Consider the following 21,726-nt stretch of genomic DNA (forward strand, 5'->3'; position numbering starts at 1 on the left):
CTGCACTGTGCATGTCTGGCGGTGCACCAGCTGGCACATCCGCAGAGCAGAGAGAAGACGCCGGACAGGCAAGTCGGGCTCACCGCGGGGACACTGGGTTTGATTCTGCTGCGAGATTTCGCAGTCGGCATAAGGCTGGCTGCACATGAATGAGCCGGATTCCACATGCGGGAATCTGCAGTGGAATACAGCTGTGACCCCAGCCGGTGACCCTGCGTACCTGTCATTTCTGTACTGCGAATGACTACAGATGTTCGCCGTTGGTCATGCGCAGTACATATATTTTTTTGTAAATATCTGTTTTTCCCATGCCGTCACTAGGCGAAGATGCAGGTACCTGCAGTCTATCCGCAATGAGAATTGTGGATGGTCTGCGGGTCAACGACTTCTATTGACTTCAATAGGGGCCGTTCGTGTGGATTCTGCACAAAAATAGAACTTGCTGCGATTTTAAATGTGCTTGAGGAAATCAAAATTACTATCTGCTCATCTGAGCGGACATGCAAAAGTTCTATCTTTTCAATAGGCGCATCATTAGTTACAGGACTTTGAATGCAGCGATTTAGAAAAAAAAAGATTTCCAAAAATGGGTTTTTATTGCAGAAAGGTGGAAAACCTAAAAAAAATAAGAATTTTGGTATCGTTGTTACCGTACGGACCCGCAGAAAAAATGTATTGTGTCATTTATGCTGCATGATTATCGCTGTAAAAAAAAAACAAAAAAATCCATGGCAGAATTGATGCATTTTCTCTCCCTGATATCATAAAAAAATAATAAAGGTTTTACAATATAGTCTGTGTACACAAAAGTGGCACCAATAAAAACTACAGTTCACCACACAAAAAACAAGCCCTTATACGGCCGCGTCGACACAAAAGTAAAAACGTTATGGCTTTTGAAAAATGGAGATGAAAATCCGCCAAAAATCGTAGCGTCCTTAAGCCCAAAATAGGCCATGTCATTAAGGGGTTAAGGAGAAGGAAAAGTATAAAGGAAAGACTGATAATTCTTCTTTTAGCATCCACTGCTGTGTTTGGCTCCAGAACGACCACTAAATGTGTGATTCAGTGTGGAAACTCTTCATGTTCTGGTCATTACTTGACGCAATGTGTTTTGGGTAAGTTGGTATGCATTACTATGCATAGCTTTGAAATGAACACGTTTCCCAAAAATAAGGAACAAACAGATCTGATAGAATTCTATGTCTTGTCAGAGCAGAGGCAGGAGCGGGGCACAGGGATGTCCCAAAGTCAATTTGCTCAGCAAATCAAACCAGTACAAAGGTCATCAGTCCTGCTAGAATGAACTATATGTTAACATGACATGAATGGATTGCGCACATATACGCTACTGTTGTGCAGGCGTTAATCTGCTTCATCCACCCTAATCGATCTGACACCTCCCAAGTGTAGCACCTCCATTGGTTTATAAACAGTATTACATTTACAATCCAAATGTGGCAGATAAACAATTAAACAGTATAACCTCATTGCAGATTTGTTAGAAGTACAACTCTGGAGACATGTTCACACAGGGGTAGATCCGCTGCGGAACGACCACTGAGGACAGCTGAAGGTCTGCATCAAAATCGGCACCATTTGGTGCAGATTTTGACATGGTTTTTAATGCAGATTTTGGTGTGGGATTCACCATAAGAATAAGAAAAAAAAATTATAAAAAAAACGTTGGCATCTAAATAATAAAACAAAAATACATGTTTGGTATCACTGCATCCATAAAAGTCTGTTCTATCAAGATAACGCATTATTTACCCCACACAGTGAACGTTGTCAGGGAAAAAAATAAAGAACTCCAGATGTGCGCTTTTTTGGTCACCTCGTCTCAAAGAAAAAATATATTAAAAAGCAATCAAAGAGTTGTATGTACTCCAGAATGGTACCAACGGAAACTACAGGATGTCCTGCATCAAACAACTAGATCTGGTGCATGGCAGCAGTGCAGAGATGAATATACAGTAGCTACACAATCTAAATGATAGTAGCTGCGAATTAGAATTTGCCGAGTTATTCCACAAGATGACTCGTATTTTGCGGGACATCCTATAGTTGCTATTTTTTTTTTTTTTTCCTTATACAAAACGGATATTTACAGTAGAATAGTTTAGAAAATCCTGAAACTAAACACCCCGATGAATGTACAATGTAAGGCCATGTACAGGACAGCCCGCTGGGAGATTGGACAATCCTTGTGAACGCCCCGTTCTGCTCCAATTCCAATGCACTTTGATCATTTCTTATAAGTCTAAAGATGTCTGAGCTTCAAATTATCCCTTCAGCGAGAACTTCTTTCAGCGGCTGTTTATCCAGATTCATGTAATTGTCGCCTCCACCTTCGCCCTTTTTGGCAGGTGCGGCTTCTCCTCAATACAATCGTCCTTTTCCTCCTTTTTAATATGTGCAGAGCCTGAATCCCCATTGCAGTCTATCGGGTGGTCACCGGCCTCCTCTTTTGATTCTAGTTTAGTTGGTGGACCGCTCCACACAGGAATTTCAAGACCGAGATGCTGCATTAACGGCGTCATTACTTCATCCACGTATCCATGAATGTGCAGGTCACCGTAACGATCATGTTTGGTTGGCTGCAGATTCACGATGACAAGTTTCCCACCCATGCGCTTGGTCAACAGAGGAAGATTCCCACTGGGTTTAATCTGAAGAGACGTTCCCAGCGTGATGGCCAGATCGGCTTTTCTGCAGGCTTCATGCGCGAGCGTCAGGTCTTTATCCGGCAGAGCGTCCTCCCAATCCAAGATCGTATCAGTCAGCTTCCCCCTGCACGCTCGTAGGCCTCTCACTTTAGGAACATCACATAGTCTGCCGGTGGGCTTCAGGCCCATGGTCCCAACCACATCATCACGGACATACTGTTTGCCACATTTCATACATTCCTCCACGAACATGTTCCCATGAAGCTCCGCCAGGTAATCTCTGGGGAATCCGGATCTTACGTGTAAGCCATCTACATTCTGGCTGACCAAAAACTTCAGGATTCCAACTCTCTGCAGCTGTAGAAGTCCCATGTGCGTTGCAGATGGTTGAGCCGTTTCAAACGTTGTGTCAAATTTCGGATTTAAGCCCTTTTCCTCCAATGTCCACACACCATTAGGACCATTAAGTCGGGGATCCCGCATGAAGTGCTTATCCCGGCCCCCGTATGGACAACCACATATGAGGCTTTCCGAATCATATCAGCAAGTTCCTTGACTTTCTGATGCAACTCTTCTGGAGAGTCAAAAATCTCCGGCAGCCCGCAACACTCCTTATCGGCATAGGCGGACAGGCCGGCCGCGTAGTTCACAGACATCCCCGCCTGCTGCTCCGCCGCTTACAATGGAGCCGCGCATAGTAGGTGTGACGTCACGGGCTATAGTTGCTATTTTATCTTGGAGACTGGGTGACTGAAGAAGCACAATTCTGGTGTTTTTTTCCTCTGACAACATTCACCGTGCGGGGTAAATAATGCGTTACTTAAATAGATCAGACTTTTATGAATGCAGCGATACATTTTTTTTCTGTTTAGAGTCTTTTAGGCCTCTTTCACACGGCTACAAAATCATTGCTACAAAATCATGTATGTGAAGCCCATGGCTTCCAATGGGTTCTTTCAGGCTACAAAACATCTCTCATGTGAAAGAACCCATAGGAAACCATGCGCTTCACATACATGCGTTTTGTAGCCCGTGTGAAATAGGCCTTATTATAAATGAATATGGCAAAAACTTTCATTACCTTTGACAATAATTACTAGAACTTTTTAAAACTGATTTTTACATTTTTTTACGTCCCCATGGGGGACAAGAACTTGCGATGGTTTGATCGTTCCTGCAATATGTGGTAATACTATAGTATTACATTATACCGAAATCTGACAGGCAATATTTCAAGCCACTACAATGGCATGGCTTGATAGGCAGTCTGCAATGTTAGCCCTGGGGGCGTTCAGTAGGCCCTCAGCTACCATGGCAACCGCACAATACGTTCTCATTGCGGAGGACCATTCAGGACCCCCAAACATCGATCGGGCGAATTTAAAATAACGCTATCAGTATTTAAAAGTTTAACAGCTTTATCAGTGGTGCTGCCGATTGGACCTTTTGTGGGTGGATTTTGGCTGTAAGAAACATCTGACACCCACACTGTATGCATCAGGATCAAGCCCCAATCCCCTTCATACAAATCCCTAACCTCCATGATGTAGCTGTATGTCCTAAAGCATTTAGGGGTTAAAGGATATAGACACCTTTAGGGGGAAAATTTCCTCTGCACTTTTTATGAGCTAATTTATGAGGGGGTACCCAAAAGAAACTGGAGTGTTCTTTTGGTGGGTAGGGCATTGCTAGTACAGGCTTCTGTTAGGCGGAGGTCCGCAGAGTCCTTCTGAATCAGTAAGACCGCCTGCAGATGGGCGGGTCGGATCCGGCGGCAAGAATTCTCACCGCGGGACCCGACCCGAGCGCCTGCAGGGACCATGCGTACTCACCCGCGCCCGCCGGCTCCGGCTGTTTGATGTGCCGGCTTGCCGGGCAGCCGGCGCATGCGCAGACTGGAGCTGGCGGCGGGTGAGTGACATTTCTGTGCATAGAGCATGCTGCAATTTGTTTGCCGCGCGACATTTTGCGCGGACAAATCGCGGCCGTCTGCATAGGATTGCGTTTGTTAACGTAATCCTATGCAGGCTTCCAGCGGTGGAAATTCCGCGGGAAATCCTGCCACGGAATTTCCACTCGTGTGCAGGCGGCCTAAGTCGGCTGACGTTCCTGGGAAGGTGGGTTCGGCTCCAGTGATTTTTTTTTCATTCTTTCACCTATTTTGTGATGGCTGCTTCCTACAGCAAGTGAAGTCAGAGGTGATAACAACGCTCATTTGTTTCTTTCATGCGAGGGATCGTTACTCAGAATTTGTAATTCGGGTCAAACTGTCAAGTTCTTATTTAAAGGTTTTGATAAGTTTGCATTGCAATAGACGGAGAAAACGTCCCGATTTGTGGCGAACAGGTGACGGGTTCTTCCATCCCGACAACGCACCGGCCCAAACAGCACTGACGGTTTAGCACTTTTTGACAAAAAAAACCCAGCATGACACCACTGGCACGACTTCCATATTCACCCGATCTTGTTCTGTGCAACTTTTGTTTTTCAAATGTCTGGTAAGAACTTGCAGAGGAGAAGAGATGAGGGCTCTGTCAGTCCAGCACAATGATGGGTCTCCTATTAAGGCTGCCTGTCCACGGGCGTTACGATATCCCGCGGCGAATCTCCGCCGCAGGAGCTGTAGCCCGGGGGCAGGAGCCGGCAGACAGATTTCCACGGTGAGCCTATCTGACAGATAGGCTCACCTCGGAGAATTGCAGCAATTCGCAGCATGCTGCTATTTGCCGATCGCAAGCGGAGAATCGCTATGATTCTCCGCTCATGGACAGGGGGGCTGCGCTTTCCATAGCAACGCTATGGAGAGTGTTCACTGCGTTCCCCGCAGCCGGATTATCGCCATGAGGAACACAATGAAAATTCGCTTGTGGACTGGAGCCCTAAGAGAGCATCTACATGGGTGCGGAGAAAGAGCCCATTATTTTAAATAGGTCGCAGCAATGCTGTGAGACAGAAAAATTGCAGCACGCCCTATTTTTGCGCGATTGTGTTCAATGTGATGCATTTTTCTTTCAAAACGCATCACACTCACATAAATAAAATTACCGTTTTTCTAGCATGATATTGGTTTGAGTTAACATTGCGCATGAGCGGCGGATACACTCACTACTTCATAGGAAAATAGATAGAAAAGCCGAAATGCCTGCTGGAGAGGAGCGAGAGATCTTCCTTCCACGCAGATGATACGCTGTGCTTTGCATAAATAGGCACAGAAAAACAACTGTATCTGTGACCCTTTGTAAGTACTTTCCACGATATATCGCTGCGGAAATCCACATGCGGAATCCGACTCGTTCGTGTGAGCCCGGCTTTAGACTGCAGTTTCTTTATACAGTGATATGTAGAAGCTGCAGAACACAAACAGTCTACATTTTATAATCACACTCTACTGCAAAAATAATTATCAGCCCAAACATACATGAAGAAATGAAGAAAAATGCCCTCCACAGGTGACCACCGCCTTTAAGGCTTCCTCCGCACAAACTATTTTTGTGCGTTTTTTTTCTTGGGCTTGTAAAGGATGCCACAAATTGTGTGCATTTTTATGAGGCTTTGAGATTCTTTTTATAAAGACATATTTGGCACTTTTTTCGTTTATTTTTCTTTCCTAAAGAGAAGCCTATGGAAAAAAAAACACCTGAAAAAAAGCCATACCTTGAGTATGCTGTGAGTTTGTCCCAAAACTGCATCAGCAATAAGACAAAACTGGCACAAAAATGCACAGTTTGTAGGGCATATCACATGAGCGAGGGCGATATTGGGCCATGAATCACTACGCCCTCGCCATCCATGGAAAATCCCTCAGGATGTAAAAACAGCCTTGCATCACTTCAAGTTGCAGGGAACCTCCGCCGCAGCTGTTGGCGGTGTTTCTCCTATTGTTTTCAGTGGGAGACCTTGCATCGCATGCACCTAGCATGTGGTGCAATGCTGACGCCGGCTAAGTTGAACACAGTGGGCACTGCGGTGTGAGAACACGTGCGAGAGAGGACATGCCGCGATTTGTTTCCCACATAGCGTTGCATCGCGGTGCCATGCAAGAAAACATCACTCATGTATAGCACCCTATTCAAAAGAATAAGGTTCATATTTGTGTATCTCTCAACGCACATATCTTGTGCGGTTTTCTTGTCCTTGTGAAGCTTGCCTTAAGGCTGGTTTAGACACAATAATCATGTTATGTGTGCTGCTGGGATCTGTAGTTCTAAGCTTCCTAGCAGCACAGAACTCTCAGGGTTAATTGATTGAGCACAGACCCAAAAGATTGGCTAGCAGGAAGTACCACACCCAGCCAGCTCAATCAATTAACCCTGAGAGTGCTGTGCTGCTAGGAAGCTTAGAACTACAGATCCCAGCAGCACACATAACAGTAATCAATTAACCCTGAGAGTGCTGTGCTACTAGGAAGCTTAGAATTACAGATCCCAGCAGCACACGTAACAGATCACTCAAAAAATCTTTTAAGTGATTATTGAGCGATAATCGTGTGCCTTTTCACAGCGCAAGGTGATCGCTTAAACGAGAGTGATCAACATGCATTCCAAATGGAGGATGCAGAAGACAATCGGGGTGTCACCGCTTGTCTTCTGCATCCAGCTGTCCCCCACTCCGAGCACCCGGCTGTTATACAGCCAAGCGCTCCAAGCGGAGGATGCAGAAGACAAACGGGGACACCCCGCTTGTCTTCTCCATCCAGCTGTTCTCTGCTCGGAGCACCCGGTGTTATACAGCCGAGTGCTCCGAGCGGGGTATGGAGAACACAGCTGGACCGCTCTGTTCTTCATACCCAGCCTGTCATCAAGGAGCAGGATACAGCTGAAACAATAGTATCAGCTGTATCCCGCTGTGAATTCCTGATAACTGATGGCTGATCTCTAAGCATGCTGAAAGATCAGCGACGACTTAGCGAAAACTGTACAATGTCAGTGCAGTTAGACACAACGATTATCGCTCAAAAGACAGCTTTAAGCGATTTTTGAGCAAAAATCGTTGTGCCTAAAAGGGCCTTTACAGCTAATATAAATTTGTAGCGTTTTTGGGAAAAAACAATGCCAGTTTTTCCCCGAAAATTGTGTCAGCCTACTGTCAATAATGTCTATATCAATATGTGAACTGTGACATTTCATTTATCTCTTCAGATTTTATTTTACCCCGGCTATTGCAAAGTGTGATTGTATCACAGAGGGCAATGGTTGTTTTTTTTAATCTCTCTGGTCCCAAGGGCGATGCCCCTTCCTCCGTCCACAGAGGTCTGAAGGACAAATGTCCGTACAAAGATCACCTTGTTCTCTGCAGTCACTTTATCAATATTTAACCCTTTGTATTTGTAACAACTTCACCAACATCTAGTAGCTAAGAAGTGTGTAAGTGGATGCAGATGTAAATCTGTGCAACATACAATTAATATCAGGTCAAATAAGGTTAATATCAGGTCACACGAGGTAAGAAGAAGGCTGGACTATCCTGCTTGGCTGTGAGCCACCGACTAGGAAACGGAAAGTATGGCAGGAAAAAAATGATAATTCATTGCAGAGAACTAACGTGAATATCTGTAACTGACAAGTATAACTAATTGACATTTTGTGACTGTGTTGAGCACTTTTTGGTCACTACATTATTCTTTCCAGCACAGGATGCCAGAAACGGACGTAGCACAGCCCGATTGGTCTCCGTTTCAGCAGATTTGTAGAATGGCGGACATCTCTTCCACCAGGCAGTTCCAATCCGGTCTAGCATTTAAGATATGGGAGGTGACCCGGGACGGAAACTGAAACGTGATGCGAACATACCCTAAGGTTCCACGGCCCGCTAGTCACTGGTATGCCTGCACCTCCTGTAGCTAAACCCCTGGCCAGGATAGAGCTGTATGGCTACGTGCTCCGCAGTCCCCGGGATGTGCTCTTGGAGAGTATTAGGGTGCTTTCACACACATTGGAATATTCGGCAGATTTTGACAGTGGAATATTCCACAGCATTTTAAGGAGTATTCCGCTGTATGAAAGCACCCTTACTAGAACCCACGCTAGTTTTAAATGTTAAATGCATCATAGTAACTTGTGAGTCATAACAGATAGGGGTGTAACTTGAAGCCTATGGGCCCCAATGCAAAACCTGTAACAGGGCCCCCAACTATAATGCTTTATTCATAGTACTGGGCTCCTTACATGGAGAGGAGAAGCCTTATGTGCGCCCTAAGGCTACTGGGCCTTGGTGCAACTGCATTTTCTATAGTCACACCCCTGCATTGAGATCAGAACCCATTGATTTTAGAGGGGTTCGTTCGCATTTTCGTATTTCACACATTTCGGTCACAGCTTTATTTTTCTGCTTATTTGCACACCAAAGGTCTGCATAGAAGTCAATGGGGAGGGGTGCAGATGTGTGTGCAATATGCAAGGAGATGCATGAAAATACAGTGAAATACATGCGCAAAAAAGCCTCGTTCATAGCACAATGTTTCACTAAGGCAAGCTCAATTGTGCTTACGCCCATGTGAAGATGGCCTTTTACCAGGATGCAATGCATTAGGGTCATAGTATGATCTTTGGCTGTGTGACATTCACGGCCAGAGTGGCTATGTAGGACTGCAAGAAGACTTTACTTGTGCAATATCAAATCTCAGCCAAATCGCGCGACCAAAAATATGTGTGATTTGCCTGCATTTCAAAAAAGATCTGCTGTTGCATGCAGCTCCCATTGAATTCTATGCTGACAGTCGTGTGTGACTTACCACCTGCAACCAAAAATCTAACAGGTTTAGATTTTTTGTGATTGGTTGCAGGTGGTAGCATGACTCCGATGACGATCATTAGATGTCCTAAAGCAACATTACAATCATTGTATCGCCCGAACCTAACAGCCCATCAAGGGGAGTTTCAAAAGTTAGACGTTGCTTGTTGAGGTGACACAACCTCTTTAGTAATAGTGGCACATCTATATATATAAAATTGAATGTATGTCTGTCTGCGTGCGTGCGTGTCTGCGTGTCTGTTTGTCCTTTATGCGCTACTACACCATTCATCCGATCGCCATGAAACTTTGGGAAGTTGTTAAGTACACTCCTGGGAAGATTATAGGCATAGTACAAATATCCTACGATAAATGGCGCGCGAGCGTCGTCGAAAGTTACGCCCCCCCACGTAGATCGAATAAGTAAGCCACCTGCTATTGTGATGTCATCACTGATGTCATCAACATCGGACGCCCTTGAACATGCCCCAACATGTTCTATAAAGCTGCATTGTGATGTCATTAAGGCTCTATTATGACACGCACAGCTTGGAACCACTAGAGCACGCCAGCCAATTACCATTGGAGTTGGAAGTGGGTAAACAAGTACTAGGATATCTTCCTAAGAAGCCACAGCAGCCGGATAAATTGTATGTTCCACCCAACGGCTATTTTATTCAGCCCGCAAGGGGGAAGCAGCGGCCTACAAAATCTCATTCAGGTAGGTAGGTTCAGTTCTTGGAGGTTGGGGAATGCTTATGGGCAAGGCCTTATGTCTCATCCCAACTCGATTATTCAATTCTAAGCGCAAAAGAATTAGCGTCCAAATTTTATGTACGGAATTTAATTCTCTCACTTCCCAATGTCATAGAAACTTGAAATTTGGCACGAGCATTGATTATGTCATAAATAGGAAAAGTTAATGGGTCCCAACTCGATTATTCAATTCAAAGCGCCAAAGAATTAGCGTTCAAATTTTACGTACGGAATACAATTCTCTCATTTCCTGATGTCATAGATAGATAGATAGATAGACTGTATGCAATAACCTAGATAGATAGATAGATAGATAGATAGATAGATAGATAGATAGATAGATAGACTGTATGCAATGACACGTACAGCTTGAAACCATAAAACCTGAGTGGTCGCTGCTGCCGTCATCTAGATATATAAAAACGAAATGTATGTATGTATGTCTGTCTTCGCAGCAACGCGCGACGGGTACGCTAGTCTATATATATAAAATTGAATGTATGTCTGTCTGCGTGTCTGTCTGTCTGTTTGTCCTTTATGCGCTACTACACCATTCATCCAATCGCCATGAAACTTTGGGAAGTTGTTGAGTACACTCCTGGGAAGATTATAGGCATAGTACAACTATCCTACGATAAATGGCGCGCGCGCGAGCGTCGTCGAAAGTTACCACCCCCCCACGTAGATCGAATAAGTAAGCCACCTGCTATTGTGATGTCATCACTGATGTCATCAACATCGGACGCCCTTGAACATGCCCCAACATGTTCTATAAAGCTGCATTGTGATGTCATTAAGGCTCTATTATGACACATACAGCTTGGAACCACTAGAGCACGCCAGCCAATTACCATTGGAGTTGGAAGTGGGTAAACAAGTACTAGGATATCTTCCTAAGAAGCCACAGCAGCCGGATAAATTGTATGTTCCACCCAACAGCTATTTTATTCAGCCCGCAAGGGGGAAGCAGCGGCCTACAAAATCTCATTCAGGTAGGTAGGTTCAGTTCTTGGAGGTTGGGGAATGCTTATGGGCAAGGCCTTATGTCTCATCCCAACTCGATTATTCAATTCTAAGCACAAAAGAATTAGCGTCCAAATTTTATGTACGGAATTTAATTCTCTCACTTCCCAATGTCATAGAAACTTGAAATTTGGCACGAGCATTGATTATGTCATAAATAGGAAAAGTTAGTGGGTCCCAACTCGATTATTCAATTCAAAGCGCCAAAGTATTAGCGTTCAAATTTTACGTACGGAATCTAATTCTCTCATTTCCTGATGTCATAGATAGATAGATAGATAGATAGATAGATAGATAGACTGTATGCAATGACACGTACAGCTTGGAACCATAAATACTAGAGCACGCCAGCCATTTACAGTCAGTCTCCATTGGAGTTGGAAGTGGGCAAACATGTACTAGGCTATCTTCCCAAGAAGCCACAGCAGCCGGATAAATTGGATGTTCCACACAACGGCTATTTTATTCAGCCTGCAAGGGGGAAGCAGCGGCCTCCAAAGCTTATTGGTCGCTGCTGCCGTCATTTAAAAAAAAGGTACGCTCAGTTCTTTCATGGAGAACAATGTTTAGTGGAGAACTCCCTTATTGGATACAATGTTGCGAGCTGGGGAAAACCCCTAAAATAATCCACGGCACGCAGGCAGACAAGCAAAGTGTAAATAACTGGATTGGATAGCTGCACTAAAATTCTTGCTTGGTTGCTATTTCTTATACTGCTGAGGTAACATAAAAGCTGTGCTGTGATTGGTTGTTATTTCCTATACCCCTGAGGTAAAATAAAAGCTGCACTGTGATTGGTTGCTATTTCTTATACTGCTGAGGTAACATGAAAGCTGCTGTGCTGTGATTGGTTGTTATATATTATACCGCTGAGGTAACTTGAAAGCTACGCTGTGATTGGTTGTTATCTAGATATATAAAAACGAATGTATGTATGTATGTCTGTCTTCGCGGCAACGCACGACGGGTACACTAGTACTGTATATAATCTTATACTCATGTAAGCTCAGTAAAAACATGCTGATACAGCTAGGACTGTGTTTGGTCTATTACAAGAAGGTCACCACAACCTCAGATATGATGCTTAGTGTTGGTAATTGTCTCCCCCTAGTGTTAAAATGTGCAATTACAGGAGCAAAATGAGTAATTCGGGACAGGATACACATGTGTGACAATGTATGCTCCACAGGGGACACGACCGCAGCACTCACCACCAGGGCATCGGGTCTTCTGGATTATGAATATTATAGCCGCCGTGTAGATAAACTCCTCAGCTTACCTCCGTTTCACGTACGGTCGTACCTGGAATTTTATCTGCACTTCGTGATCATTCCTTCACAGCAAAAAGGTTTTGATGCCCAGTTGGTGAGTGCAGTGGTCTTAGGCTGGGGCAACGCCACCACTTGTACTCAAGGGATGCATGATGAAAGATCGCCCTGCGACCTCACACGGCCATTGAAGTCAATGCTATCTCATTCAGCGTTGCACATTCCTATGTATAACACGGCGTGGGGAGTATTTAAACGCAACGTCAAGTCAACCGGTCAACGATTACTTGTATGCCGCCTGAAACTGAAAGACGAATGAGAAGTGAACGATTCTCGCTGGCTCTCGTGTAAACTGAACAATTATTGTTCGATTTTGCTTGTTTTAACGATTTTTTCCCATCTAAACGCAGCATTACTCTCTGTGGATTGTATCTGTAAAGCCTGGGTACTGCAGGGCACCACTAGTGGCATGTGGTCAGCTGGTCCTGGATGGTGCTCCACCAGGCTATGCTGGGACTTGTCCTAAGGCAAAATACTCCAGATTTACAAATCAGACAGTACATATATAGACAAACTCTATAGACACACAGAAGTAACCTGAAGGGGTTTTCTGGGCTATTTTTATGGCTGTCTTATCCTCAGGTTAGGTCAGTAATAGTTAATCGTCCGGGGTCCATTACTCAGGACTCGGCCAATAAGTTGTTCACCGCCACCAGCAAAGCACACGGTGTATGGAGTGAAAGCAGATGGCTCCGACCCCCCATGTAGTGCCCGGTACTAGTAAATGAAGGAGCAGCTCAATTAAATCCAATGAGCGCTGTGCCTGCAGTTACCAGTGCTGGCCACAAGACAGCGGTCAGAGCTATGTGTTTTGCTGGTGACAGCAGGCACCCAAACATTCCTGAGCGGTGGACCCCAGCTGATTATGATACTGTTAGTATTGGGTCCACTTAGTTGTGGCCACTACAATAATGGAGTTAAAAACATGTTGTAATAAGCCACACCCAACTAAATCTTAGCTATTTTTTTGTGACTAAGGTGACAACCCTAGCTGAGACCCCCAATGATCAGATCCTTACTAGAGATGAGCGAGTATACTCGCTAAGGCACATTACTCGAGCGAGTAGTACCTTAGCCGAGTATCTCCCCGCTCGCCTCTAAAGATTCGGGGGGGGGGGGGAGAGCGGGGAGGAACGGAAGGGAGATCTCTCTCTCCCTCTCTCCCCGCCGCAACTCACCTGTCACCCGCGGCGGCCCCCAAATCTTTAGAGACGAGCGGGGAGATACTCGGCTAAGGCACTACTCACTCGAGTAATGTGCCTTAGCGAGTATACTCACTCATCTCTAATCCTTACCCTTTATCCTATGGTTAAGGGAGAAGTACTTCTCAAGGCACAACTCCTTTAACTCTTAAAAGACCAAGCATGGTAAATATTTGGCGCTTGGTCCTGGGCCTTAATCCTGGCAGATAGCAGAAGTGCGGCGCGGGATTAAAGGTCGGGTCCTCAGCTGTTAGTCACTGCTTCTGCCTTCTCCTTTCCCGGGTACATAGCGCTCAGTGAGCGCTATGTACTGAGAAGTAAAAGTGGAAGTGTTTTTTCCACTTCGTGAGTCGGTGGTCACGTGACCACTGGGAGCCCCCTGTTACACCAGAGCTGCAGGGTCCTAGCAGATCCTGATCAGCTCTGCCAATGACTACTGTCACTACAGGGGGATGTTTTCCCCCGTAACTGGGACTCCTATGGATGCCCCAGCTACAGTGGGAAAGTGTATAATAAAGTTACTTTAGTTATTTTGCGCATTCAAACTATAAATGCATCTTGTTGCATAATACCCTTGTGAGTAAGATAACATAGGCCTTAGGAGTCAATAATAGACAACTAATCGGAACTCTTTCTTGCTGTATCAGCATAGTATTCTCATCACAGTAACACGCACAAGCACAGAAAATTATTTTATTTATCTTTTGATCTTTTATTTGTACTAATAATTAAAGTTAAGTTTTAGCATTCTTGTGGTTCCCCACGGTGAAATATATTTATCTTAGGGGAACTTATTTGCCTCGGTGATACCCAATTTTAATAAAATACAACTACAAATTTAGAAAGAAAAAAAAAACCCTTTTCCCCCTGCAATAAAACAGGAAACAAAAGTTAGTGAAAAAAAGATATAAAAATTAAAAATAGCCCTATATGTCATGGGGGGGGGGGGGGGGGGGCTCAGCAAAAATAACTGCTAGCTGAAGGAAAATAAAATAAGGCAGTTAAACCACCACATGAGTAAAAAAGACTGTCTGGTCCTTGAGGGGTTAAAGAACAAAAGCACTTGGGGCACATAATAACAACACATACAACACAGAGCTATGTATGTGTGAACAGTATTTCCATATGTGTTGCCATGGTGATGTAGATAACCCACTGCCTCCCCGCTGTATCCTCAGGGCTCAGCCCCGCAGAACTGTACTTGCTTGTACTCGGTCCTCCCAGCCGCACAGTGCCGCTAGAGAGGCACACGCGCAGGAACACGAAGGCCTATATCTCTCTATGGCTCTCCGTCTTGCTTCCGGTTTGTACGTCACATCCGGTTAGGTTTGTGCTGGAGGAGCACTGGTTTTCTCTCATTCGTCAGGCGGGATGTCTCAGCGGGAATGGGGCGTCGCGGCGGTAAGTATTGCGGGTGCAGACCGGGGATGTGGGCAGCGGGTCACCCTCCATACTGGCGGCTGTGTGCCGGCACTCCCGCCCCTCCAGTTCCCCGGAGACGTGCTGCTGCTAGTACGGGCCATGTGGTTTCTGCTCCTTGCGTGTATGTGGCGGGATGTACATCTATATGGTTCCCGGTAGCTGCCATGTGATGTGCGGTGCTGTACGGCCGCCTTCTGGGGTCTAATCGCCCCGGTGATTCTCATGCGTGAGCCCGTCTGATCGCGGTGTGAACAGAACGCGTCCATTTATATCCGTTTATCCACAAGTTGTTGTTTTTCCCTGCTATGGACGGTCTGAGGTGGGACAGTCGCAGCGCCTCCTATTTTGGGGTGACCATTCCCCGATCCCCCATTATTCCCCCGGAGTCTGGAAAATAATTGCATCAAACTTGCATTGAAATGGGGTTTTACTATGAAAACATCCGTGTGCGTGAAAAGCGCGAGTATGCCATGAGGAGCCCTGCCCGTGTGACCACTTACCTGCCCTCCATGTAAACGCACTCGGTGCCCGTATATCGTCCACCGATCGCAGAATGATGTGACGGCAGATACAAGTGCCACGAAATATACCGACTGTGAATTACTGCTACCCTTACTATGTATGTACATGTTAGACCCTCGCACCTGAGGGCCCACCTGGCAGCACCCTCCATAGACGGGACCGCACACTACACTTGTCTGTCTTTAGGTCTAGAAATGAAACGGGGGCAGAAGGGACCCGGCTTGTTGTTCAGCTGCGCTGAATAGCCTTGGACAGAGTGGAGGAGCGCAGAGCCACAACGGAAGCACCGCGCAGACAATGTAAAAACGCAAAGTTCTGTCCCTTTTAGGCCGCCTTCTCACCCGGCAGAAGCGCTGCTTGGATTTGCGCAGTGTTTACAATATAGGACATGGGGGAGATCTAAAAAAATCCTCTTCACACGTGCAAAAATCTTCCATGGAGAATCTGACGCATTTCTTAGAAACCCTGCGGATTCTTAAGTACACCACAGATCTGTTTACAGTGCGGGATTCAACCCTTGAAATGCACTTTTAGCGCAGTAAGGCTGGGGTCGCACGGGACGGATATCCAGCGCAATGGCCGCACTGAAAAACAGTGAGACTTCTGCTGGAAAAGTGCAGAAAGGAGAGCGGCCACTCCGGGAAAAAAAAATTGCCGTGCTGCGTCTTTGTTTTCCGTGCTGCATATCCGTTTTTGCGCGGATTGGCTGCGGCACGTGGGTCAGATCTTTGTAAAATCTCGTCCACTTCGCTGGCTAATCCCAGGATCAGGAGGCGCGGGTGGAATTGCCAATGCGGACTTTCTGCACGGAAATTCCGCAGCAATTCTGCCCCGTGTGAACCCAGCCTAACAACGCCGGCAAAGAAAGCCGATGACGTCACCACTTTCAGTTTCCCTCTCGGTTGTCATAGAACGCCGTGTTCAAAAACACCGTACACAGCGTTCTACCGCATTTTTGACAAAGTTGAAAGTACTCCCCCCTTCATTTCAATGGGCGATGCATCCCATTTACAAACGATGAAATGCCTTAAAATAGGACAGCGCTCAAGAAACGCGGCGTTAGACACATCACGTTAAAGGGCTCATCTGAGACGCCACATTCAGGCATGTTACAGAGTTTAGCGCGGCATTTGAAACGTAATAAGCGTCCTGTAGAGAGCGGCCTTACTGCTGTGTAGGCGGCGGTGAGCGGCCTTAGTTATACGGAGTAGAACCTCCCACTTGTCCAGGATGAGTAGACTGGTAATGGACAGAGTACTAGTATTCTGTATAGCGGGTGGCCAGTGTGTGGAAGGGTCTCCTTAGAAGCTCTGCGGCTGCCATCTTGGTGCAGTACCACAGGACACCTGAAGAGGTTTGTTGGAGTCTTGGCCACCATGGGGCAGAAGGACCTGCACAGCGTTGGCTTTAATGTAGCAGCACCTAAAAGACGGCGTTTCTCCTGTAGGGGAGAGTTTCTTCCATGTTGGTAACCATCTGGCATTTTATATGAATTTCTCTCCAAGCGCCCGGTCCGAGGGAGGTGGGGGTCCACAGAACACAGACTGAGGGATCCTGGGAGAGGGATGCAAGAATGAGGGAAGTTGTGTGGTTTTACAAGCTTTGCACTTTATTGAGTGGAGACGGTGGAGTGAAGGAAGACTTGTACAGCCTGGTGTAGGGGACCTGTTGCTGCCATATGGCTGCCTTCCTGGTGTTTAGCATTGTTGCCTTCTTTTACTTGTATTCAGCTATGATGAATAGGATATAGTATGAGCTGGTATTGCAAGAGTTAACTCTGCATTGACCAGTATATGATCACTTAATCTTCTCTCTGAGCTGAGACTTATGCAAGTTGTCCTGTGAGGAGGGTGAAGGTGGGGCGCAAAACCAGAAGTTCTCCTCTAGTTGTGCTGCATCACCATTCCTGACCCTGTGGGTGTTCTGCCGCTCGGACTCCCGGTGATCCTCGCTCTCTGCTTGGCCACTTCTCCATAAGTGCCCGGCTTCCATTTAGGGGTTTATCCGGGATATGACAATGGGGTTTGTACAGGGGTGGGGCAGAGCTCCAGCAGGGGACTAACATGGCTGCAGATGCAAGGAATAGTTTTCATAGGCTATTGGAAGAGTTAGCGGCGTTCGCTATATATGTGACTACAACCACGGCTCTTGCAATGAGATGATGAGAAAAACTGATATATTAGTTATTAAGGTGCTTTGTCACTAAGGGGTTAATAACGTAATCCCTGGAAATATTTCTAACAACACAAGGAAAAATAGTAAGAATAATCTAATACTGTCATTAGGTCCCCCATAAAGGGCTTGTGCGAACGTAGCCACAGGATAGGGGATAACTTTCTGATCCAGCCGCTGAGCTTCTCACCAGTCCTGAAAGTGGGGGCCGGTGTGTCCCTGAATGGGGTAATGCTCAAACATGCACAACACCGCTCCATTCACTTCAGTCAGACTGCCAGAGATGGTGGGTATTATTGTCTCTTGTCACCACCGGAAGCTAGGGGTTTGACAGGGTTTGGATAGAGGAATGCCTTTGTCACACCCCTAGCTCCCGATAGGGTGAATTCAGTAAGGTCCTAACAGCAACGTGTACAATGATTTTCTGCCCGTGCTGGAGGGTTAGGGATTAGTTTTCCGGTTAGGTTTACATTTTTAGCTATAATCTATAAGCCTAATATGAAAACTAACCCTAACCCTCCAGCAAGGGCACAAAATGAATGTACATGCTGCATCTGTCCCTGCGCTCCCTCAGTGGTCCATGCAGGCACTTTTTGGCTGCCGCCGTGCTGACAGTGAGCTCCGTCTTGGCCGCCATTTACCCTGGTCACTCACTATTGGGGTCCGCTGTCCCTTTGCATCAGCCCCTGCCGCTGCTCCCACTCTTGTCGCGCAATCCTCCTGCCGTGTCAGAATGGCACTTGGGGGCTTCAACAGGCTGGTGCTCACAGCCTAGCCGGTGTCCTCCGGTGCCTCTGTCGCCGCTCCCCGCTGTCTTCCTTTCGTGTCAGAACAGCACTTGGGGAATTACACACACACCCCCAGCCAATCAGAAGCTGGGGGCGTTACTCTATTTTTTTGACAGCTGGTACATTGTCACCACCCCTAACTTCCGGTGATGACAAGGTACAATAGTACCGAGATGGTGAAGCACGTGGCGATCTGCGACAGTTCCGTCAGGCGGGATGTCTCAGCGGGAATGGGGCGTCGTGGCGGTAAGTATTGCGGGTGCAGACCGGGGATGCGGGCGGCGGGTCACCCTCCATACTGGCGGCTGTATGCCGGCACTCCCGCCCCTCCAGCTCCCTGGAGACGTGCTGCTGCTAGTACGGGCCATGTGGTTTCTGCTCCTTGCGTGTATGTGGCGGGATGTACATCTATATGGTTCCCGGTAGCTGCCATGTGATGTGTGGTGCTGTACGGCCGCCTTCTGGGGTCTAATCCCCCCGGTGATTCTCATGCGTGAGCCCGTCTGATCGTGGTGTGAACAGAACGCGTCCATTTATATCCGTTTATCCACAAGTTGTTGTTTTTCCCCTGCTACGGACGGTCTGAGGTGGGACAATCGCAGCGCCTCCTATTTTGGGGTGACCGTTCCCCGATCCCCCATTATTCCCCCGGAGTCTGGAAAATAATTGCATCAAACTTGCATTGAAATGGGGTTTTACTATGAAAAAATCCGTGTGCGTGAAAAGCGCGAGTATGCCATGAGGAGCCCTGCCCGTGTGACCACTTACCTGCCCGCCATGTAAACGCACTCGGTGCCCGTATATCGTCCACCGATCGCAGAATGATGTGACGGCAGATACAAGTGCCACGAAATATACCGACTGTCTGTGAATTACTGCTACCCTTACTATGTATGTACATGTTAGACCCTCGCACCTGAGGGCCCACCTGGCAGCACCCTCCATAGACGGGACCGCACACTACACTTGTCTGTCTTTAGGTCTAGAAATGAAACGGGGGCAGAAGGGACCCGGCTTGTTGTTCAGCTGCGCTGAATAGCCTTGGACAGAGTGGAGGAGCGCAGAGCCACAACGGAAGCACCGCGCAGACAATGTAAAAACGCAAAGTTCTGTCCCTTTTAGGCCGCCTTCTCACCCGGCAGAAGCGCTGCTTGGATTTGCGCAGTGTTTACAATATAGGACATGGGGGAGATCTAAAAAAATCCTCTTCACACGTGCAAAAATCTTCCATGGAGAATCTGATGCATTTCTTAGAAACCCTGCAGATTCTTAAGGACACCACAGATCTGTTTACAGTGCGGGATTCAACCCTTGAAATGTGCTTTTAGCGCAGTAAGGCTGGGGTCGCACGGGACGGATATCCAGCGCAATGGCCGCACTGAAAAACAGTGAGACTTCTGCTGGAAAAGTGCAGAAAGGAGAGCGGCCACTGCGGGAAAAAAAAATTGCCGTGCTGCGTCTTTGTTTTCCGTGCTGCATATCCGTTTTTGCGCGGATTGGCTGCGGCACGTGGGTCAGATCTTTGTAAAATCTTGTCCACTTCGCTGGCTAATCCCAGGATCAGGAGGCGCGGGTGGAATTGCCAATGCGGACTTTCTGCACGGAAATTCCACAGCAATTCTGCCCCGTGTGAACCCAGCCTAACAACGCCGGCAAAGAAAGCCGATGACGTCACCACTTTCAGTTTCCCTCTCGGTGGCATAGAACGCTGCGTTCAAAAACACCGTACACAGCGTTCTACCGCACTTTTGACAAAGTTGAAAGTACTCCCCCTTCATTTCAATGGGCGATGCATCCCATTTACAAACGATGAAATGCCTTAAAATAGGACAGCGCTCAAGAAACGCGGCGTTAGACACATCACGTTAAAGGGCTCATCTGAGACGCCACATTCAGGCATGTTACAGAGTTTAGCGCGGCATTTGAAACGTAATAAGCGTCCTGTAGAGAGCGGCCTTACTGCTGTGTAGGCGGCGGTGAGCGGCCTTAGTTATACGGAGTAGAACCTCCCACTTGTCCAGGATGAGCAGACTGGTAATGGACAGAGTGCTAGTATTCTGTATAGCGGGTGGCCAGTGTGTGGAAGGGTCTCCTTAGAAGCTCTGCGGCTGCCATCTTGGTGCAGTACCACAGGACACCTGAAGAGGTTTGTTGGAGTCTTGGCCACCATGGGGCAGAAGGACCTGCACAGCGTTGGCTTTAATGTAGCAGCACCTAAAAGACGGCGGTTCTCCTGTAGGGGAGAGTTTCTTCCATGTTGGTAACTATCTGGCATTTTATATGAATTTCTCTCCAAGCGCCCGGTCCGAGGGAGGTGGGGGTCCACAGAACACAGACTGAGGGATCCTGGGAGAGGGATGCAAGAATGAGGGAAGTTGTGTGGTTTTACAAGCTTTGCACTTTATTGAGTGGAGACGGTGGAGTGAAGGAAGACTTGTACAGCCTGGTGTAGGGGACCTGTTGCTGCCATATGGCTGCCTTCCTGGTGTTTAGCATTGTTGCATTCTTTTACTTGTATTCAGCTATGATGAATAGGATATAGTATGAGCTGGTATTGCAAGAGTTAACTCTGCATTGACCAGTATATGATCACTTAATCTTCTCTCTGAGCTGAGACTTATGCAAGTTGTCCTGTGAGGAGGGTGAAGGTGGGGCGCAAAACCAAAAGTTCTCCTCTAGTTGTGCTGCATCACCATTCCTGACCCTGTAGGTGTTCTGCCGCTCGGACTCCCGGTGATCCTCGCTCTCTGCTCGGCCACTTCTCCATAAGTGCCCGGCTTCCATTTAGGGGTTTATCCGGGATATGACAATGGGGTTTGTACAGGGGTGGGGCAGAGCTCCAGCAGGGGACTAACATGGCTGCAGATGCAAGGAATAGTTTTCATAGGCTATTGGAAGAGTTAGTGGTGTTCGCTATATATGTGACTACAACCACGGCTCTTGCAATGAGATGATGAGAAAAACTGATATATTAGTTATTAAGGTGCTTTGTCACTAAGGGGTTAATAACGTAATCCCTGGAAATATTTCTAATAACACAAGGAAAAATAGTAAGAATAATCTAATACTGTCATTAGGTCCCCCATAAAGGGCTTGTGCGAACGTAGCCACAGGA

At 46.7% G+C, this 21,726-nt stretch overlaps 1 protein-coding gene, 2 non-coding genes and 1 pseudogene across 3 annotated transcripts in view; 3 read left to right on the forward strand and 1 right to left on the reverse strand.

Moving 5' to 3' along the window:
* Nucleotides 1–2,108: 2,108 nt before the first annotated feature.
* On the reverse strand, nt 2,109–3,356 carry LOC136573391 (NAD-dependent protein deacylase sirtuin-6-like; annotated as a pseudogene).
* An 11,636-nt stretch (nt 3,357–14,992) lies between these two features.
* The window catches only part of PLRG1 (pleiotropic regulator 1), a 50,930-nt gene continuing 44,196 nt past the window's right edge, over nt 14,993–21,726 (forward strand). Inside the window, exon 1 of the mRNA XM_066573614.1 lies at nt 14,993–15,108. Within this exon, the coding sequence (XP_066429711.1) occupies nt 15,079–15,108 (30 nt within the window). The 5' untranslated portion in view covers nt 14,993–15,078. The remainder of the gene's footprint in view (nt 15,109–21,726) is intronic.
* Nucleotides 17,380–17,472, forward strand: LOC136574201 (Z30 small nucleolar RNA). The gene has a single exon (XR_010786290.1). It is a non-coding gene; the product is annotated as a Z30 small nucleolar RNA (small nucleolar RNA).
* Nucleotides 21,132–21,224, forward strand: LOC136574202 (Z30 small nucleolar RNA). The gene has a single exon (XR_010786291.1). It is a non-coding gene; the product is annotated as a Z30 small nucleolar RNA (small nucleolar RNA).

The sequence above is a fragment of the Eleutherodactylus coqui genome, chromosome 7 (assembly GCF_035609145.1).
Source record: "Eleutherodactylus coqui strain aEleCoq1 chromosome 7, aEleCoq1.hap1, whole genome shotgun sequence".
NCBI lineage: Eukaryota > Metazoa > Chordata > Amphibia > Anura > Eleutherodactylidae > Eleutherodactylus > Eleutherodactylus coqui.